At 35.6% G+C, this 20,070-nt stretch overlaps 2 protein-coding genes across 3 annotated transcripts in view; both read left to right on the plus strand.

The window, feature by feature from the left end:
• LOC142357659 (isocitrate dehydrogenase [NAD] subunit gamma, mitochondrial-like) overlaps window positions 1–20,070 on the plus strand; it is a 545,753-nt gene that overhangs the window by 510,905 nt on the left and 14,778 nt on the right. For both annotated transcript variants that reach the window (XM_075409218.1, XM_075409222.1), the window contains exon 2: window positions 16,569–16,625. In XM_075409218.1, the coding sequence (XP_075265333.1) occupies window positions 16,578–16,625 (48 nt within the window). In that variant the 5' untranslated portion in view covers window positions 16,569–16,577. The remainder of the gene's footprint in view (window positions 1–16,568; window positions 16,626–20,070) is intronic.
• Window positions 15,870–16,488, plus strand: LOC142357693 (uncharacterized). The gene is made up of 3 exons (XM_075409249.1): window positions 15,870–16,118; window positions 16,190–16,264; window positions 16,332–16,488. Exons 1-3 carry the CDS (start codon window positions 15,930–15,932, stop codon window positions 16,428–16,430), a joined length of 363 nt encoding a protein of 120 aa, XP_075265364.1. The 5' UTR covers window positions 15,870–15,929; the 3' UTR covers window positions 16,431–16,488.

Here is a 20,070-nt window from a genome sequence, read left to right on the forward strand (position 1 = left end):
ACAAAATATAGGATGGATCTGTATCTTTTGCAGCTTGCAGACGGTAAACTGAAACAAATATGTTGTACCTTTTTTTCGTTAATCTGCTTATCGAACCAGTATTTCCAAATGGTTTGGTGGCAATTTTTAAAATGAACTGATTTTTCCATAGCAATTCAAGAAAATCATTAATAAGATAACTTTGACAAACATCTTAGCCAGATGGCATCAGCAATCATATCTCCTGAACGGCAAAGTAAGTTAGCACCACTTTTTTGAAGAGTTAGAATTTCCATTTTTGAGGCATTTCTATTCCAACTTAAATCAAACTTTGAATACTTTTTTGTATCTTTGTTCCCCTACACTAGTCCCCTTTTTGTCTACTTATGGAACTCGTGTAAAACACGTTAACTAACAGAAATCCCATTGTTAATTTGACGAATTTCATCCAAACTCCACAGTAAAAAAAGAACCGGTCGGTAGATGTGGTATGTTTTTTTATTTGTTCAGCTATGCATAAGTTTGCTGTTGTTTTAAAACTGAAATGATGTGAATGGATTGAGATGCTCTAACAGCATTCATTTCACTTTGAAACCTGGATGAACTTTATCAAGTTTACAATGGGATTTCTTGTAAGTAAAATTGGGTTTTACCGGAAGTTCGTAGGTAAACAAGAAACCGAGGTAGATGAAAGGACTGAATTTAATAGTTTTAACTGATCAGTATAATTTGCCACAAAAGATCTTGACTCTAGAAGTAATACATATAGCACAACGCAAACCATTCCTCAACACGTGCGATGAGTACCAAAACCAGTAGCTTACATTAAAATATAAGTAACAGTAGTCATTTCGCTTTATTCCGAAAATAAATGTAGGGCTTTAAGACATTGAAGAAATCCAAACCCCTATCGAAACGGTAGAAAGTCACAAAAAAATTTTAATTGGAAAATGACAAGATCAGGAACCCCAAAGTAAGACCTAACTGAAAACAAAATTTCAGAAGTTTTTTGTTTTTACAGGAATCTTCCTGGAAAAGCTTAATTTTGCTGTTTTGTTTCATACTTGAATTTAATTCTTGACGGTTATAGTTTACTTGATGATTCTGGGTATAGGGAAAACGTTTGCAACGTTTATACAAAATTGAATGAAGTCAGCTCAGAAAAACAGACCTTTCCGCCTGATTTCCAAAAAAATGAGTTACCTTCCTCTAGCCTAACCACTTTTTTGGACAATTTGGTTTCAGGATTTATTCGCTAACAACTTGTTGTTCGTGAATCCAATAAACTGAACCTTAGTGTTTGTCAAAGTACAAATAATTTGACAGCATGTAAAATTAACCAAGCTGTTATTTTAATTGCAATATTTTGAGATTAAAAAGAGTTGCTGTTAACTTTTTTAATTCAATTTCATAAAAACGAATGTGTATTTTCTGTTATAATATCGGACCTTTTTCATTTGCCCACTTTTTATTTGTGAACCTAAGACGACGCACTTGCCCCATTTTTACCTAGTGATTTACTACATGCTGCTACGTTCGCCGCTCTCAAACGAACCAGAATACAACATCGAGCTTCTACAAAAACAGGTTTCTCATCACGATCGAATGAACTGTTCAAATTGCCAGAGACTAGGACCGAGAAAATGCAAAAAAACTTTGTCTTTTGCACATCTGCACTGGCCAACAAAGTAAACCGCTTGATTGAGTTCTGGACTTGAGAAACGAACTATACAGCTCCTCTGGAACAGTTTGGAGACAAAACTAACATCTGCACCTGGAAAATTCAACGCAAACAACGTCTGCACTTGGCAAAATTCATGCGACTGCCAAACCTTCGGAAAAATGTGGACATTTTTCTAAACTGAATGTATGGGAAAAATTCCCTTCACCTTTGAAGCATCACTGCAAATACCAGAGCTCAGTAAAAATATCTCTCGATCCGAACGGGAGGTGCCAAAACTGCAACCGGAGAGTGAAATTCCGAGGAAGAGGGGTAGAAGGTGAGTCATGCGAAAACTAGTTTCATGCGAAATGCCAAAAGATAGCAAATGAGGAATACGCCAACATACAGGATGTTGTTTGGATTTTTATGTATTGCAGCAATCAACAAAAAGATGGGCGGTTTGAGGAGATGACATTTTTCAAAAGTTTGGCGGATGATATAATCTAAACGGTTCTGGCTTTTCTTGATATCAACGTACAAGTGAGCAGCATAAGTATTATCACCTGTCAATGGTATCAAAAACCAACTGACAAAGGAATAATAGTGAATGTTTGCAGCTGTGCACCGCTTCAGCTAAAGAAAAATTTGAATCAAGGAACGGTTCACAGGTTCTCAGGTTTTTTACTGCAACATCGAAGTGGTTGGCCTTCGATCAGGCTAATGAAAAGAACAAAACTTGCTGTACCAAAAACAGTAACCAGGTAAGCAGAGGAAGCGGCTTAACAAATAGTGAGCCATATTTTAGAAAAGATTATAGGTTGCAATAAAGATCAATTGAAAACAACACAAAAGGAGCATAAAAAAACAAGACTAGATATCAAGATAAACAAACTGTTTTTCTAAAATACAGAAGCAACCTTACTCAAATCTTTGCAGGCAAATTGAAGAAACTGTGCGACTTGCAAGTGGTTTTTACAACGTGAAAATAAAGATCATGCCTCCCCATGCTGAAATCATTTTTCGATACAGACGTGAAATCCCAAAAGGCAAATGAGATAAAAATGTATTGGAGTCGGATCCATCTATGTTGGGCAAGCAAGCCGGCATGTTCCCACACGGATATCAAAACATTAATGGCAGGATGCACAGGTGAGTCAACATCCTCTTGAAGGTTGTGGCACCACGAACGACATTGAACGGAAAACTCTGAATGCCTGTCGGACATTAGAGAAGCTCATGACTATCGAGGCTATATACATCAGAAGGCTGAAGCCGGCACTTAACACACGCGATGAATATAGGAGCGGGAACTCTTGCTAAAAGGTTAGTTCAAATCATAATATTTTGAGTTCAGAAATGTACATAAGGTAAAGAACAATTTGTGAATGACGAAACGAAATTTTCAAAACCTCCACAAGAGGTATACCTAGGGTTAGGGCAAATTCGGAATTACCCTAGAAATACAAAAAACGAGGACAAAATTTAAAAAATTTGGAATAGGAATGTTGTACAGAAATTGATAATAGATGTAAATATGAGTTATATATAGGCCAAATATTTTATATAGGAAAAATTTCCGATTAAATTTTGTAAGATAGTCCCTAGAATTGTTTTAATTGTGGTCTCAGACAAATGTAAGTACATAATCCTTTTATCCTTCCACAATTTTTGAAACAGTTTTAACCTGACGATGAACATAAATTTCGAAAACGTTTGTTTTAAGTATCAGATGTAATTTTAATGTGACAAATTGGTTTCTTTAACATACTTCAGCTTTGCTGTAAAGACTTCACAAAAACCACAATAAATATGTAATGGTGTAATGGCATGTGCTCTGTATATCGATGAAAATTTGATCTGTGTAATTTGCCACAAAAATCACGACTCTGGAGGCAATACATATATCACAACGGAAGCCAATGTTCAACACTTGCGATGAGTACAAAAACCAGTAATAATAGTCATTTTGCTTTATTCTAAAAGTTAATTCAGCGAATTGAAACATTGAAAAAATTCAAACACTTATCGAAACGATAGAAATCACAGAAAATTTTTAAATTATAAACAAAAAGACCATGAATCCAAATATAAGACCTGAAAAGAAATTGAATTGTCAGAAATTTTTTTACAATGAATTTTCACGAAAAAGCCTATTTTATTGCTTTGTTCCACACTTGAAATTAAATCTTCGCGGTGTGAGTTTACCTGATGATGCTAGATACAGCAGAAACGATTGCAACGTTTTTACCAGACTGAACGAATTCTGCTATAAAAACAGACCTTTCGACCAATTTCCAAAAAAAAATAAAATTACTTTCCTTTAGACAAAGCTTTTTTTTAGACATATTAGCTTCAGGATTCAGTCAGTTTTAACTCGTTCGTGAATTCAAAAAACATCAGCTTAGAGTTTGTCAAAGTGCAAATAGTTTGACAGCATGTAAAATTAACCAAGCTGTTATTTTAGTTGCAATTTTTTGACGTTAAAAACATTTGCTGTTGACTTTTTCTGTTATATATTTTTCTGTTAAGAGCTTGTATTTTCTGTTATTTTATCGGATCTTTTCCGTTTGCCCCCTTAATATTTGTGCACTCAGACGCATGTGCCCTATTTTTGCTTTATGAACTACTACGTGTTGCTACTTTCACAGCTCTCAAACGAACCACAAAACCGCATCGAGCTGCTATAAACACAGAATTTGTCAACACGCTGGATTATACTGTTCAGATTTCCTATGAATAGGACAGAAAAAACACGACAAAAATTTATCTTCCGCATATCTTGACTGACCGACAACTTAAGCCATTTGATTGATTTCAGCTCATCGACTGGAATCGAGAAACGAATTATACAGCTCCTTTGTAAAATTGAGGAGAAGAAGTTCAAGGAAAGCAACAGCTGCACCTGGCAAATTACATGCGATTGCCAAAACTTCAAAAAGTGGACAATTTTTTATACTGAATGTATGGGTTAAACGCATTTCAGCTTCGAAACATCACTGAAAATACATGCTCATGAAATACATAGTGAATGCACAATTCGGAATGTTCACAACAAAGAGGGTGAACAAAAAGAGATGCTTACAAAGAGTAAACCGGATTTCAACAATATAAAGAAAGCATCATAAATAATGATGGGAATCATCACGGAATTTCTTCTTGACGGGAGACGTCAAGGAATGTTTGTTCTTGACGGGATTAGTCAGGTAAGTAAATCTGTTATCTGTTAGTTTAACTAACAGGGACCCGTGCGGTAGAAAATAACTATGAGAAAATCCCAAAGAGATTAAAGAAAATGGTTAAAAATAACCGAAGATTAATCAAGCATTGATGTGACCGAAACCAAAGACCATGCTCAAAACTAAACCTCATATAATTGAACTGTCTTTCTCTTAATAGCTTTACACCTTCTCATCTTCTGAAACTTATTGTTTTTCCAATCAATAATTCTAACTCTATATTGAACCGTTTGAATATTTACATTTTCATAATTAAAGTAATGTCTTAGACTTAGAGGAGTTTCATCAGTAACCCCGATGTTTAAAGTGCTTAAGAAAAACCCCCAACCCAACCCGTAACTTTACACAGTGCAGGAACATTACACTGGCGACAGAGATTTAAAAAAATTATCATTTTGAACACTTTAACAAATTTGTCGTTAGGAAGTCGCAAATAAAAAGCACTTTAATCCCGAAAACTCGAGAATCGAATTGATCTCAAGATTAATACACAAAACACAAGATTTGGGATATCAAATCACCAATTTCCACCAAAGTTTGTGGGAGTCAGCTGCAGAAGTCACAGCGGAATCAGTCGCAGGAAATCAGTTTTCACAAGTAAGAATTTACTCACGTGGGACTAACTTTTACACGTTGGTGAAGAGAGAAAATTGCTTGTGTGGAAAGACCGCATCATACCAAGTGAGTAGAAATAAATAGTTTTCTCTAGTTGTTGTCGTTGGTAATTGAAACTGATCGCCACTGCGTTAGTCTTGTTAGTCTAGGAATTATTTTTTTCTTTTGATCTTAGTTGCGCAATTGACTCGTAGATAACGAGCGGCATAACCATCGCAACAAACAAACTGCAGGATATTTGCCTTTTAAAATCAATTAAAGCAATTGCATTGTTTTGTTATCTGAAAATTATATATTGACTTTTTCTAAACTACCAATAATTATAAAAAAAAACAAACAAAAAAGCAAAAAAAAGTTGATCATGTAACAATAAGCAGGAGAAAGTAAAAGAAAACTAAAGCACCTATTATCATCCTTGTCGTAATTAGAAAAAAATATATATTATAGACATCCATAAAACAGGAAAAATCATAGTTCAGCTAGTATCATATTAAAATAATAAAGAGAATTTAGGTGGGACAGTCATTTATAAGACTGTAAATTAAAACTTTGTTAAAATTTAAAAAGACAAAATAAGTAAAAAAGAAACACCATATTGAAATAAGCGTTAGGTCTTATAAACAAAAGTTTTAAACATTAAAATAAAGAGAGTGTTATAGAAATTCAAAAATAATTTTAGAAAACACCTACCAGTGACGATCTAATTGGTAATTATTTTATAGAAACTATTATTTTCAACTGTTTTAAAAGGGCACGATACAAGAAGGGGAACAGTAAAATGGCAACGGCCTTGACCTCTAGAATGCTATTACCGGAAGCGTTTACCGGTTCAAACGACTTGGAAAGCTACGTGACGCATTTTGAGCTATTAGCGGAACTACTAAATTGAAAAAAAAACTGAAGGAGATCCGGCCCGCGAAGTTGATGAACGGCCGCATTACTTTGCAGTTAGGCTACAGAAATCTTCCATAGAATTCTATCGCACTCTACCGCAAGCTACACGAGAAAATTTTGAGAAATGCGTTAAAGCTTTTCGAGAACACTATAGCGAACACCCGGTCGTTTTCCCGGGACCGCTAGCTCGCCGCGTACAGCAACCAGGTGAAAAACTGATAGATTTAGAGCAGTTGGCTTTGAAAGCTTACCCAACGGAGTTGCAGGACATTAGAGACCACCTCGCTCTGAGAGGATTTCTAGTAAGAATCAACCATAGTCAGGTGAGGTTAGATCTCAGAAAGCAAATCGGCGACAACCAAGGAGACACATTTGAAATAGATTCAGTACAATATTTGCCTGACCATGACAAAAAATCAAATATCTTAACGATAGTTAAATTTTCAGACTCGATAACAGCAAAAATTGTCCGCGCTTGGAACAAAAAGTACTTGTCGAGCAAATTAGACAGAAAAAGAAATTTAGTTGTTCAGTTGAAATTTAGTTGTTCAGTTGACCTGCGACAACCGGTTGTTTTCCCAGGACGGCTAGCTCGCCGCGTACCGCAACCAGAAAAACTGATAGATTTTGTGGAAATTTATAGCAATTGGCTTTGAATTTTTACCCAACCGAGTCGCAGGACATTAGAGAACATCTCGTTCTGAGAGGATTTCTTGAAAAATTTAACCATAGTCCTGTGAGGTTAGATCTCAGAAAGCAAATCGGCGACAACCAAGGAGACACATTTGAAATAGATTCAGTACAATATTTGCTTGACCATAAAAAAAATCAAATATCTTAACGATAGTTAAATTTTCAGACTCGATAACAGCAAAAATAGTCCGCGCTTGGAACAAAAAGTACTTGACGTGCAATTTAAACAGAAAAAGAAATTTAGTTGTTCAGTTGAAAAACAGGACAAAACAGATAGACAATTTTCAGCTTGTTGAAACAAACCACAGAAGTTTATTTTACACAAAGGAGACGTTGACGGCCACGGAACAAAATTTTTCACTAACAGATATATCTGAGACAGATCTCAGGGACAGAAAAATCGACCAACTTTTTGTTTGGGATTTTTGAGGCATGTTTGAAATTCTGAAACAAATAGAGTTATTAAAATGTCACATAGAAATATTGCACAGAGCTATGATTTTAACGACACCAATTAACGGAAACTCACGCCAAATTTCCCTAAATCATCAAAACGCTCTGGGTACACACGCAGAAAGAGCGGGAGGATTACTTTATGTCCATGAGTGCGCTAAAGTTATCGTAAATGTTGTCGAAAACCAGTTTTTTACCGTGGAAGTACCAATTAGGGTGTCTTCTGACAACAGTTCAGAAGGTATTAGATATATGGACCCTATTTCTAGAGTATTCTCTAGAAATTTCACACTAATCAATTGCAACTTCAATTACCCGAACGCTCCTGAATTGCAGAGTGGGATGGATAAAATAATGCAGACGAATACAGCTGATTTATAAACCCAATGATATGCTTTATTACAGAGTTAACGTCAATTGGTCAACTTCCGCGCCAATGGAAGTGTTTTTCAATGACAAAAACCTGGAACTCACCAAAGAATTCCAGATAAACGATTACAGGAAGACAAGTTTTCCTTGAACAAGGAGGTTTATATGAGCATGAGACTCTAGAGTATTTCAACACGGACTTGAAGTACAATTACCAGTGGCATGAATTGCTGATTTTTGAATACTTTGGTAGTGAAGTGAAACAACTCTGGCATGATCAGTTTGATGACTATTTTTATTGTTATTTTGTTACTAAAATCATTTTTTGTTTGCTACGTGTGTTTTTTTCAATCGATATGCTACGCTGTGGCAGCAATCCTGTAATTGCTCTGCAACCCATTAACCCAGTGGTGGAACAAGATTATTTTCATCAACTAAAACCACTAATTAAGGAACAAAAATTGACAAGAAAAAGGACAGTTGAGCTGTGTGATGGTAATATAGACATTGTAGTTATGAAAGCAAAAAAGGCTAAATCTGTACCACATACGACAGAAATTGCGATTGACACATTTGATTAATTTAAATGTATGATATGTAGGAATGCCAGAACCAGAAATTGGCGATTATTGCTACTATCTACCCGAGTTGTTCGAAGTTAGGTTGATAGTCAGGCACCAAGTGTATCGGATTGTTGGAGTAACCTCAAAAAAAGATACGTGGTGCCATTGACGCAGCTGCAACCGCTCAATATAGTGGAAAGAGCCGCAATTAGTGTTATGGAATTAATTGGGATGCATCAGAGAATCGAGAAACAGCAAAAGAAGATTGACAACAGCGAAATGCTGGGAACTGCCGGGGCTCGGCTCGAAGAAGAGCTCCGGCATTTAAAACTTGAAAGTCAAATGTTAAGCGGTCATTTGCTTGAGACCAAACGACTGCTTGAATACGCTGAGAATCAGCGGGAGTTTTGCAGGAGGCAGGTGGAATTATTGAAGAAAGAGTTGGCGGAGGTTACGAATGTAGCCGAAACAAAGACAAGAGAATGTATCGCTCACGTGGATGAGCAGGAGTGTTTAGCTCGGGAGTTGGAGAATGCTTCTATTCCTGCCACAGAGGCCCCACAACCAGTACTATCCAAAATTATTTCAAAATGTTGGCAATGCTCTGTCATCCGGACAAGGGTGGTCGCGAGGACCTGATCAAATTTTTTCTTCAGACAAAAAAATATTGAAGATGATGGGGCTCGTTATATTTATGACAAGTACGGGAGTGAAAAAGCAGAGGAATATATGAACTCGAAAATGGACCCTTGAAACTCTTGCTTGTGAGTGAGTGGAGTACTCACACTTTCTAAGAGGGAGGCAGTGTAGTAAACCATAGAACTTAATGTATGACATGCTCATAAAGTACATAGTGAATGCACAATTCGGAATTTTCACAATAAAAGGGAGAACAAAAAGAGATGGTTACTAAGAGTAAACCGGATTTTAACAATATAAAGAAAGCATCATAAATAATGATGGGAATCATCACGGAATTTCTTCTTCACGAGACGTCAATGAATGTTTGTTCTTGACGGGATTAGTCAGGCAGGTAAACCTTTTATCTGTTAGTCTATTTAACAAGGACCCGTGCGGTACAAAATAACTATGAGAAAATCGCAAAGAGATTAAAGAAAATGGTTTAAAATAACCTAAGGGTAATCAACCATTGAAAGGACCGATACCAAAGACCAAATTCAAAAGTAAACCTCAAATAATTGAGCTGCCTTTCTCTTTGTTGCTTTACACCTTCTCATCTTTTGAATTTTATTGTATTTCCAATGAATATTCTAACTCTGTTTTGAACCGTTTGATTATTTATATCTTCTATAAATATCTTCTAATTTTATATCTTCTTTTTAAATCTTTATATAAGTCTTAGTAGTAGTAGTAGTAGTAGTAGTAGTAGTAGTAGTAAAAGACTTTGATTCCAACAAGAGGAATACATTGTAAAAGAAAGACATGACAGTACAAATTGACAAAGCAAATTAGCACATTAAGATCTGCAGTCCACACAGAGACAATTAAGAAAATATGTACATGGCCGATGGTAGTTAAAAGAAAGCGTTTTGGCTAGGAGAAAATTATCTAAATTCTTACAAAAAATGTTGAATGATGGCGTAAAGCCAATGATGTTTACAGAAATTAAGTAATAGGCGGCGTGGATAGTTCGACTAAGAAGACAGTTGTCAGTTTTGAACCTTTTGTTCAACGGTTGTTCAAAAAAGGTTTTGACCGATCCTCGGGAACTGAGTGTCGTTGTTTTAACATGTAGCTTGATGTGACTCTCCATTGTTCCATGCTAAGTTTTCCACAGTAGAGTTTCGCGCAATTTGATAGCAACTTGGATACAAATTTAGTTTTTGAAGTGTTTCGTTGTAATCCTCAGACCTAATAACCCAGCGCAACACTTTGCGCTGAAACTTTTCTAACACTTTCAAAATACCAATTGTAACGCACCAAGCTTGGGAGCAGTAAAGTAAGACAGAAAAGATCATCGTTTGGTACAAAATTTTCTTGAGGAGAATAGAAACTTGAAATGAAAAGTTATGCTTCTTGTCAAAAAATTAAAAATTTTATTACATTTCGCAAGTTTCGTCTTAACATGTGTTGTCCAATAGAGATCTTCAGTAACTAGCATTCCCAAATCCATAGTCTCTCCAGTGAAAAGAATTTCCGCTTCTCCTAGAAATAAGAGAGACTGGCTGCATTTAAAATTCATCGCTTTACACTTTTCTGGATGAAATTCCGGAAGATTTTTGATTGACCATTCATAAAAACCATTGATGTCACATTGCAGAAAGCCGAAACAATAAACGCATAGCAGCTTTAGGTTGTCGGCATACAAGTAAACATGGGAGTTTTGCACATAGTCAACAAGATCGTTCATGTACAAGATAAACAGAAGTGGTCCAAGGACACTTCCTTGTGGGACACCAGATGTTACAACGGAGGGCCTAGAACAACAAGATCCTATACGTACATTTTGGTGTCGATCTTCGAGATAATCCGAAAAAGATGAAAAAAAGCCTCGTCAAACCCAAATGCTGCCAGTTTTGTTAGTAATCTATGATGCGGAACGGAATCAGAAGCCCTTCTGATATCAAAATAGAAGCTAACACAAGGGAAATTTTTGTCACGATTGTTGTAAAAAACATCCAAATATGAAATAAATTGAGCAGTTGTGCTGCGTCTCTTCATAAAACCGTTCTGAGTGTTTGTGATTAGTGGCCTAACTAGTGGATACAAAAAATTGAACAACATTTTTTCAAAAACAATAGAAAATTTTGGAAGCAAGCTGATCGGACGATGGTTTTTAACGTCACTTGTTGGACCAATTTTGTGTAGTGATGTGATATATGACGTTTTCCATTCTTTAGGCCAATGCAAAGACTTTTGAATAACTTGAAATAATGCCATAACTGCTGGGTCTATGACAATCATCACGAAGTAAGAAAATTGGTACTTGATCTCAGCCCATGGAAGAACTGTCATCACATTTGCTCAATATGTTTTCAGTTTCCAAAACTCCGAACGTAACATCTTGAGATCTTCAGTAACTAGCATTCCCAAATCCCTATTCTCTCCAGTGAAAAGAATTTCCGCTTCTCCTAGAAATAAAAGAGACTGGCTGCATTTAAAATTCATCGCTTTACACTTTTCTGGATGAAATTCCGGAAGATTTTTGATTGACCATTCATAAAAACCATTGATGTCACATTGCAGAAAGCCGAAACAATAAACGCATAGCAGCTTTAGGTTGTCGGCATACAAGTAAACATGGGAGTTTTGCACATAGTCAACAAGATCGTTCATGTACAAGATAAACAGAAGTGGTCCAAGGACACTTCCTTGTGGGACACCAGATGTTACAACGGAGGGCCTAGAACAACAAGATCCTATACGTACATTTTGGTGTCGATCTTCGAGATAATCCGAAAAAGATGAAAAAAAGCCTCGTCAAACCCAAATGCTGCCAGTTTTGTTAGTAATCTATGATGCGGAACGGAATCAGAAGCCCTTCTGATATCAAAATAGAAGCTAACACAAGGGAAATTTTTGTCACGATTGTTGTAAAAAACATCCAAATATGAAATAAATTGAGCAGTTGTGCTGCGTCTCTTCATGAAACCGTTCTGAGTGTTTGTGATTAGTGGCCTAACTAGTGGATACAAAAAATTGAACAACATTTTTTCAAAAACAATAGAAAATTTTGAAAGCAAGCTGATCGGACGATGGTTTTTAACGTCACTTGTTGGACCAATTTTGTGTAGTGATGTGATATATGACGTTTTCCATTCTTTAGGCCAATGCAAAGAAATTTGAATAACTTGAAATAATGCCATAACTGCTGGGTCTATGACAATCATCACGAAGTAAGAAAATTGGTACTTGATCTCAGCCCATGGAAGAACTGTCATCACATTTGCTCAATATGTTTTCAGTTTCCAAAACTCCGAACGTAACATCTTGAGATCTTCAGTAACTAGCATTCCCAAATCCCTATTCTCTCCAGTGAAAAGAATTTCCGCTTCTCCTAGAAATAAAAGAGACTGGCTGCATTTAAAGTTCATCGCTTTACACTTTTCTGGATGAAATTCCGGAAGATTTTTGATTGACCATTCATAAAAACCATTGATTTCACATTGCAGACAGCCGAAACAATAAACGCATAGCAGCTTTAGGCTGTCGGCATACAAGTAAACATGGGAGTTTTGCACATAGTCAACAAGATCGTTCATGTACAAGATAAACAGAAGTGGTCCAAGGACACTTCCTTGTGGGACACCAGATGTTACAACGGAGGGCCTAGAACAACAAGATCCTATACGTACATTTTTTTCAGCTAATAGTACCAAAATGAAAAGAAATCAGAGGCTTTAATTTGGAAAGTCAGAAGTTCGTACAGCGAAAAAAGCTCTTTATTAAACGCTTGAATACTGAAATATGATTTCGAGTAACTAGAACTTCGTATACTTCTGTAATTATTGATGAGTGGAACTTGGAAAATTATTGGAAAGTGATCTGAGAAGGGCTTTCTTGGGAGATGGAATGGAATTGACTCTAGGGAAGTGAAAATGAGATCTAGGCAGTTCCCTTGAATGCTTGTAGCCTCATTAATTATTTGATTTAGACCTAAGTCCGTTAAAAAATCCAATAAAACGTTATCTGAAGAACTAGACGAGGAAAAACATGCCCAAGCGAACTTGGGCATTTTAAAATCACCTACAACATAGAGCTCGAAATTCGAATTCAATCCACGGTTAAGGCAGAATGTAGTAAAATTGTTGACATAAAATGATATTGACTCCATCAAAATAAGACTGCCAAAGAAAAATTTTGAAGACGATGGCGGTCTGTACACAACAATAAGGAAAACAGATTTTTCTATTTGGACAACTGCACAAGCAGTCGAAAAGGGGTGACTGTCTTCTGATAAATCGAATAGTAGATGCGACATAGCAGATGATGCTGGTATTCAAACTCCGCCATGTCCACCTTTTTTCTGTCCGAGGGTGAAATAACAGTGTGTGACCCACCAGGAAATACTTCAGAATCTGTGATCTGTCTATCGAGCCATGTTTCTGTAAGAATTAGTAAGCTAACTTTTTCCACCTTTGGTACTTTCAGCGATTTTAAATGTTTTTCAAGACAATTGATAGATTGGCAATTTACAAGTAGACAATTAGCATTCGTTTTTAGTCGATTTACCGATTCATTCAACTTCACCAGGTTACCCTGGTAGAAAAGTTGTATATTTCTGATACGAAAATCATTTTTAATTTTGCCTTCACTGATCATCTGAAATCTCTTTGACAGAATCATCTTTTCCAATTCTCGATCGGATTGAGTCAAAAACTTTTTGATATACACTGGAATGCGAAGATCTTTTAGAGAATGGCTTCGTGCAAAACAATTTTCCATGAAATGTGGACTGTTTGTTACAATCAGAATTGTCGTCTATAAAGTCGTCTTTCATTGTTAGCAGGGTTTTTGAACTTTCCAAGGCGTCTTGCTTGCACAATATTTCCGTCTGATTTTAGACCTATAAAACTGATAACCTCGTCAAGAAGCTTCGTGTCAGACTCTATAAGTTTGTTATAAGAATTTGCTTTTTCAGGCAGACCGTTAATCAGAAACTGCGGTGGCTCATTAGCCGTTCTTTTCTTATTCGTTACAACAGCATCACGAAAAGATGGCAAAGTCTCGTTGAAAACTTTTTCGAAATTGTCCTTGATATGATTAGGCAATGCTAGCTCAATATTTTTTGGTATTTCAGTAACGATATTAGCAGAGAAAGCAACAGCATTTTTTTCAGCAATTTTATTCTCATCTAAAGTGTTTGTCAACTTAGCTTCGGATGGGAAGAGCTGATCACTATCATAGGTATCACAAATCCATTTGCAGTTTTTTCGTGCTCCAAGCCAATCCACATCGTCAACTGATAGAGATACACATGGACCATGGAACCAAAGCTCACACTTCTCGCATGATATTGCCGATTTATTATTGTCTTTGATGTTCCGTTTGCATACACTGCACTTGCAAGGGTTCGACTGTCGTGTCATTGTTTAGAGCATAACCAATCTATTTAATAAGTTTATCACAACAATTAGGCTAATTACTGTCTTAGACTTAGAGGATTTTCATCAGTAACCCCGAGGTTTAAAGTGCTTAAGAAAACCCCCAGCCCAACCCGTAAACGTACACAGTGCACGGATATTACAGGAATGTTGTACAGAAATTGAGAATGGATGTTAATATGAGTTGTAAATAGTCTAATTTTTTTATATAGGAAAAGTTTTCGATTAAATTTTGTAAGATAGTCCCTAGAATTGTTTTAATTGTGGTCTCAGACAAATGTAAATACATATTCATTTTATCCTTTAACAATTTGTGAAACAGTTTTAACCTGACGATGAACGTAAAGTTCGAAAACGTTTGTTTTAAATATCAGAAATTTTAATTTGACAAATTTGTTTCTTCTACATACTTCAGCTTTGCTGTAAAGACTTTGCAACAACAACTATGTAATGGCAAGGGCTCCGTATCTGGAGGCGCATAACGTACTGGGGGGGAGGGAGGGAGGGAGGGCTTAAACGGAAAAGATCTATATGTTTTTCGTTCATGACGGCCCCCAAGCGCATATGCTTTATTACATCACAATGATTTACTAGGTACTGGCTCATCTTCTATAACTGGAAGTGTACAGCGTTCTAAGGGGAGTGATGGAAGAGATACGAAGGGAAGTGTAAATCTACCATCAATCTGGTTGGTTGGAAGATGCTAACTCATTTCATGCCGGGTTGGACTAATTATCAAACTGTTTCGTTTCAGATAATGCATGTAGCGTGATTGCAAATTTGTTTTATTCGCACAGTCTTCAATTGCACCATTGAAGACTACTGTATGTTCTTCCAGATATTGAGAAGACAAAATGCCAGTTTCTGTTTTCTCAAACAGACTGTTTCACGCGCTGTTTGTCACGTCTGGAGTATGCAGTGCCTTAATAGTGCTTTGGAAGCTCTTTCGTGAAAATCTGAAAACAGTAATTTGTTTTTCTGCCTTTTCCATTGAAAAACCCCTTGTAAGAGCTCCTGTATTTAGAAAGCTATTTCGCCGCCATCTAAAACACTTTCAGTCAAAATGGGACCGATTGGTTCAATTGCGCCATATTTCGCCTTCAAAGAATCCATTCAGGTTTGTATCTCATTAGAAATTGAAAGAAAGAAGTTGATCTGTCGTCAGATTGGATTTTCAGGACCGAGATCTATTGAATCGCAGTGTAAAGCTGGCCTTGGATCAAATTCTGAGAGGTGATAAAACGAATTGCTCATATTCCGATGAATTGTCTGCTGCGTATGACCTACTGGCTAACTTAGCGTGTTATCCGGAAGCAGTTTCCACATTTGAGGTGAATTTTCCAATTTTGTTTTGGTATTACTGCTGAGTTTTACTAAAACACTAATTTAGAACGATCTTATGCGGATGATGAAATTGTTGGCAAATTATGACTCCGGAACCGAAGATGAGAAAGCAGTGTGCTCTGCTCTTAAATTTTATGCTAATCTCTGTTTAAATGACAAGTTTCTGAAGGTTGTTGCCGAGAACTGTGCTATGGAAGCAATTAAACGCGTCGAACATAGCAGCTCTGAAGTTGTGAGATTGAAGGTGAGTTGGATAAATGAAAACGAAAGATTCGCCTTTATGCTTATGGTTTTATAAATTTTGATGATCTTCAGGCTTTGAAACTCCTGGTCAATATTTCGTCCTTCAGAAACTGTAATTATATAATCGAACAGAAAATAATCGAACAGGTATACATCAATGTTATTTTTTAAATTTATTTTGATCTTTAATATGCTTTCAATTTTTCATTTTCAGAATGTTAATGTAAGTGATTGGATGTCGCGGGCCATTGAAGGCGATTTCCGCGAGAAGATTGAAAAAATAACCTATTTGCAAAATAACCTCAAATATTGATAACTTATTTTATTGAAATATTTGCACTTTGCTCTTGAAGAGTTTGTTAATTTTTGCATTTAACTTTTATACATGTAAAAAGTTCCCACAGCGCTAATTAAAAGTGTTTGTTGCAGAATAATCTTGTGGCTGTATTTCAGATTAAAAATGGCTGCTAGCAAGCTGAAATGTATCTTGAACCCTGGATTTTCAAAAGTAGGTTTCTTTGACAAAAATGCTTGGCCCCAGACCGTTCCAGAACATTTTTAAAAGCTAGCGTTCTTTCTGTTTTGTTAATATATGGCACACTGCTTATTTTTGGTTGAAGTGCCTAAACCCATATCTTAGAATTGTTGCAACGTAGGTAGAAAATGGCATTCGTTTTATTTTTGTCATAATTGGGGAGAATTATCATGGAAGTCAAGTTATTGCCTGATTTGAGTGGTCAATCATAAAAACTACGAGCATTCCTCCGCCGTTTTTTGAGCACAATTCGTCTGACGTTAGTAGGTTATTAATTGCTCTCAAAAGAACTTGCTGGTTTTAATACCATTTTAAACGCCTTTTCGTCTGCTAGTTTCTTTGTCTGACCATTTGACTTATGAAGATTAAAAATTATTTACTGCCAGATACAAACGACATCCAATCAGAGTGTTGTTACCCATAAGTTGGAAACCTGATTTTGTGGGTTCGCTAACTGAAATTGAAGACCCGAATATGCTGGTCGTCAATTTCAGTTATTGACGTAATTAATTGAATTATTGTTCCGACCCTCTTGAGGGGGGAGGAACTATATACTCAAATGGGTTTTTTTCTTCCGTGAAATTTCGCCGATCGATATATTCATCGTAGAGAGTTGAGACTGGTCTCATTAGAAAGCTCGTCCAGCGTAGAATATGGAATTAAAAAGATTTTTTAAATTTTCATTTTCTACAGGGAGTTATCGAGGTTTAAACTTCTGAGAAAAGTAGAGTGATTTCACGTTGTCTTTATTAATAGCCGCCCTCATCTTCTCAGCCGGCTATTATTGCGCTCGTATTTTTTTTACTTCGTCAAACTTTTTTTCGCTTTACCATTTTGCCGCTTTTTCGACATTTTGCGTGAAATCTTTTTGACTTCTCTAGGCTAGTTTCTCTCTTCTCTCATTCTGCTAAAAGTGAATTTGAACATCAGTTGCTAAGCAAAGCAATTCAAAATGAACAGAGTCGGTATAAAAAATTGAAGTCAGAAATAGAAACGGGATAAACCCATAAAGCCCAATTTTAGATGCCCGCTATTTGAACGTCGTTCCTATAAGTCTTAGTTACCACCTCTAATGCTTATTGGTGTTGATAGTAGCCCCTGTAGCCTCTCTCTAAGAAACAGAAGTATGTTCAACTACGAAATGCCATCAAAATAAATCGGACTTAAAAAATATTTTTGTACAAAAATCTTTTTTTCAATATATTCTATTCGTTCAATCCCAATCATGCTTATTGGAATCAACGGCGGCTATTTTTCGGCAATCTGCCGGGTATGTTTCACATTTTCCGGAATTTTTGCCTAAATTTTCGTCAATTTTGCTAAAATTTGTTATAATTTTTAAGAATAGTTTCGTTGATTTTATTTTTGAAGAGAAACAAGCATTGTTGATTGTTTTGATTTAATTTTTTTGGTCAAAAAATCTGGATAAAAATTTCAAAATTTAGCCTTTTTCATCAAAAACAGCACGAAATAAGCTACTTTAGTCCACTTTGATTAAATTTGCCGACAGTACACCCCCAAACAACACTCATACAATCTTTGTAGACTCAGAGGGGGTTATTTCTACTTCAGAGTCCGCTGAGAGCGCTCTGTAGTTAAAACTTTGCCGTTTTTTGCTAACTTTACTCGTTGATTATCAAAATGCAGAATTTTTTTTGAGTTTTTAATTAATAAAATATCTATATCTACAACATTCGAAAAATCAATTGTTCCTAACGGACAAAAAGCATTAGCAGGGCTAGTTTTGAGCCATTCTTGGACTGTTACAATCCAAAAAAGTCGGGTTGTAATCAGTCGGTCTTCTTTTTAAAAAAGAACTTTTTTTAATAATAAAGAACAGAACATATCAAATCAACGCTCAGAAGTGATAGGTCCAACCAATTCGCTTTTTAAGCAGCTCCAAGCTAATGCATTTAGTTTTTTTCTTGAAAGTTTATGGTCGTTTCTTTTTTTTAAAATAATTGACTTTTCAATAAATAATGGCTTAATTAACTTTTCCTCTATTTTTTTCATAATTTTTTGAAGTTCCAGCTCAGTGTCAGCACAAAAAGAATGCTTCTTCTTTCTACTGATTTAACATTTATTCTCGGTTGCAGTTTTAAGCCTGAAGTTATTGTTTTCTGGCTTTGATACTACAAGATTTCAGATTTTTGTTTGTTTTGATATTTGCCAGTTTTTCACGTTTTCTAATTTTGTCACATTATCACATTATTGACAGTTCCCATGTCACGTTATTAGCGTTCAAATTAAGGCACAATTGAGCATATTGAAATCCTGAAAGATATACATCATCGTTCTAACGGCCTCGACGCCTCTTGCTTGAAGAAATCAATTGAATTTTTTAATTTTGTCTTTAACTGTCATTTATACTTTGTCGTTTCGGTCGTATGAAATTTCCTGTATAGTGAAAGCTTTCATTGGCTTTTCATGGAAGAATAGAAGAACCGATATTATGATATTAGTAGATAGCTGATGGCTTTCATGACTTTGAAAACAATCGTTTTCCTAAGTTAAAAAAAAACTTTTTAACTTCGTAATTTTGATCTTTTTAAGTTTCTTTTTGTTACCTAATCTCGTTAGTTAATTACAGGTCAAATGTGACATTATGGGTGTCAAGGGAATAAAAGGGATTGGTGTCCCAAAATCTATTTTTTAAAGTATTTTTTATGACCTTACTGGCTTCGACACCGGTTTTTTACAAAAAAGTAAATTAATTTGATTTTTGTCATATTTGACGTTCTTTTTTTAGATGCATGAAATATTATGGATAATTGCAGGTCTTGAGGGCTTCCTTTTCATGAATAAACGACCTTATTTAGATAGTTCTTTTTGCAATTAATGCCTTTCATGACATTGAATGTAATTTTGTTTCGAAAAAAATTGAAAGTATTACATACTTTAGCACTTCGCTTTTTTGTCTACTTGTTACCTAGTCTTACTAATGAATGGCCACATACCACATTATTGCTGTTTGAAGAAGGCGCAATCGAATATATTTTGAGGGCCAAAATATGGCTTGACGGTTTTGACAGCGTTTTCTGGCAAGTTTCAGTTTTTTTTGTTGTTCTTTTTAGCCGCTTTAAAAAATGAATAAGGACAGGTCCTAATGCCCTTCTATAGAAGCTGTGGCAATCGTTAATTTGTAGTAATATTAATTGATTCCTAATGGTATTTATTACTTTGAAGTTACCTGTTTCAAAAAAATAAGTTAATTCTTTTACTTTACTATTTTTGTTCTTTTTTGTATAATTGTTACCAAACCTTTTTATGGACTGGTCGCATATGTTTTCTGGTGATTTATAAGTTATTTTTTTAGTTTTAGTTTTATCAGACGGTATGTTGACTTTGTTATTAAACTTAGTTTTTAAGATGGACATAAATTTTTTGATGTAATTAATGTTTGTTGTTGTTGTTTGTT

This window comes from Convolutriloba macropyga, chromosome 2 (genome assembly GCF_964194025.1).
Source record: "Convolutriloba macropyga chromosome 2, txConMacr16.3, whole genome shotgun sequence".
Classification (NCBI taxonomy): domain Eukaryota; kingdom Metazoa; phylum Xenacoelomorpha; order Acoela; family Convolutidae; genus Convolutriloba; species Convolutriloba macropyga.

What these genes read in the sequence shown, in the direction of transcription:
- LOC142357693 (XM_075409249.1), top strand. Translation starts at nt 15,930, where the DNA reads ATGCGGATGATGAAATTGTTGGCAAATTATGACTCCGGAACCGAAGAT. An exon ending in CTGAAGTTGTGAGATTGAAG is followed by an intron (nt 16,119 to 16,189) that starts GTGAGTTGGATA and finishes GATGATCTTCAG; the next exon opens with GCTTTGAAACTCCTGGTCAA. An exon ending in AACAGAAAATAATCGAACAG is followed by an intron (nt 16,265 to 16,331) that starts GTATACATCAAT and finishes TTTCATTTTCAG; the next exon opens with AATGTTAATGTAAGTGATTG.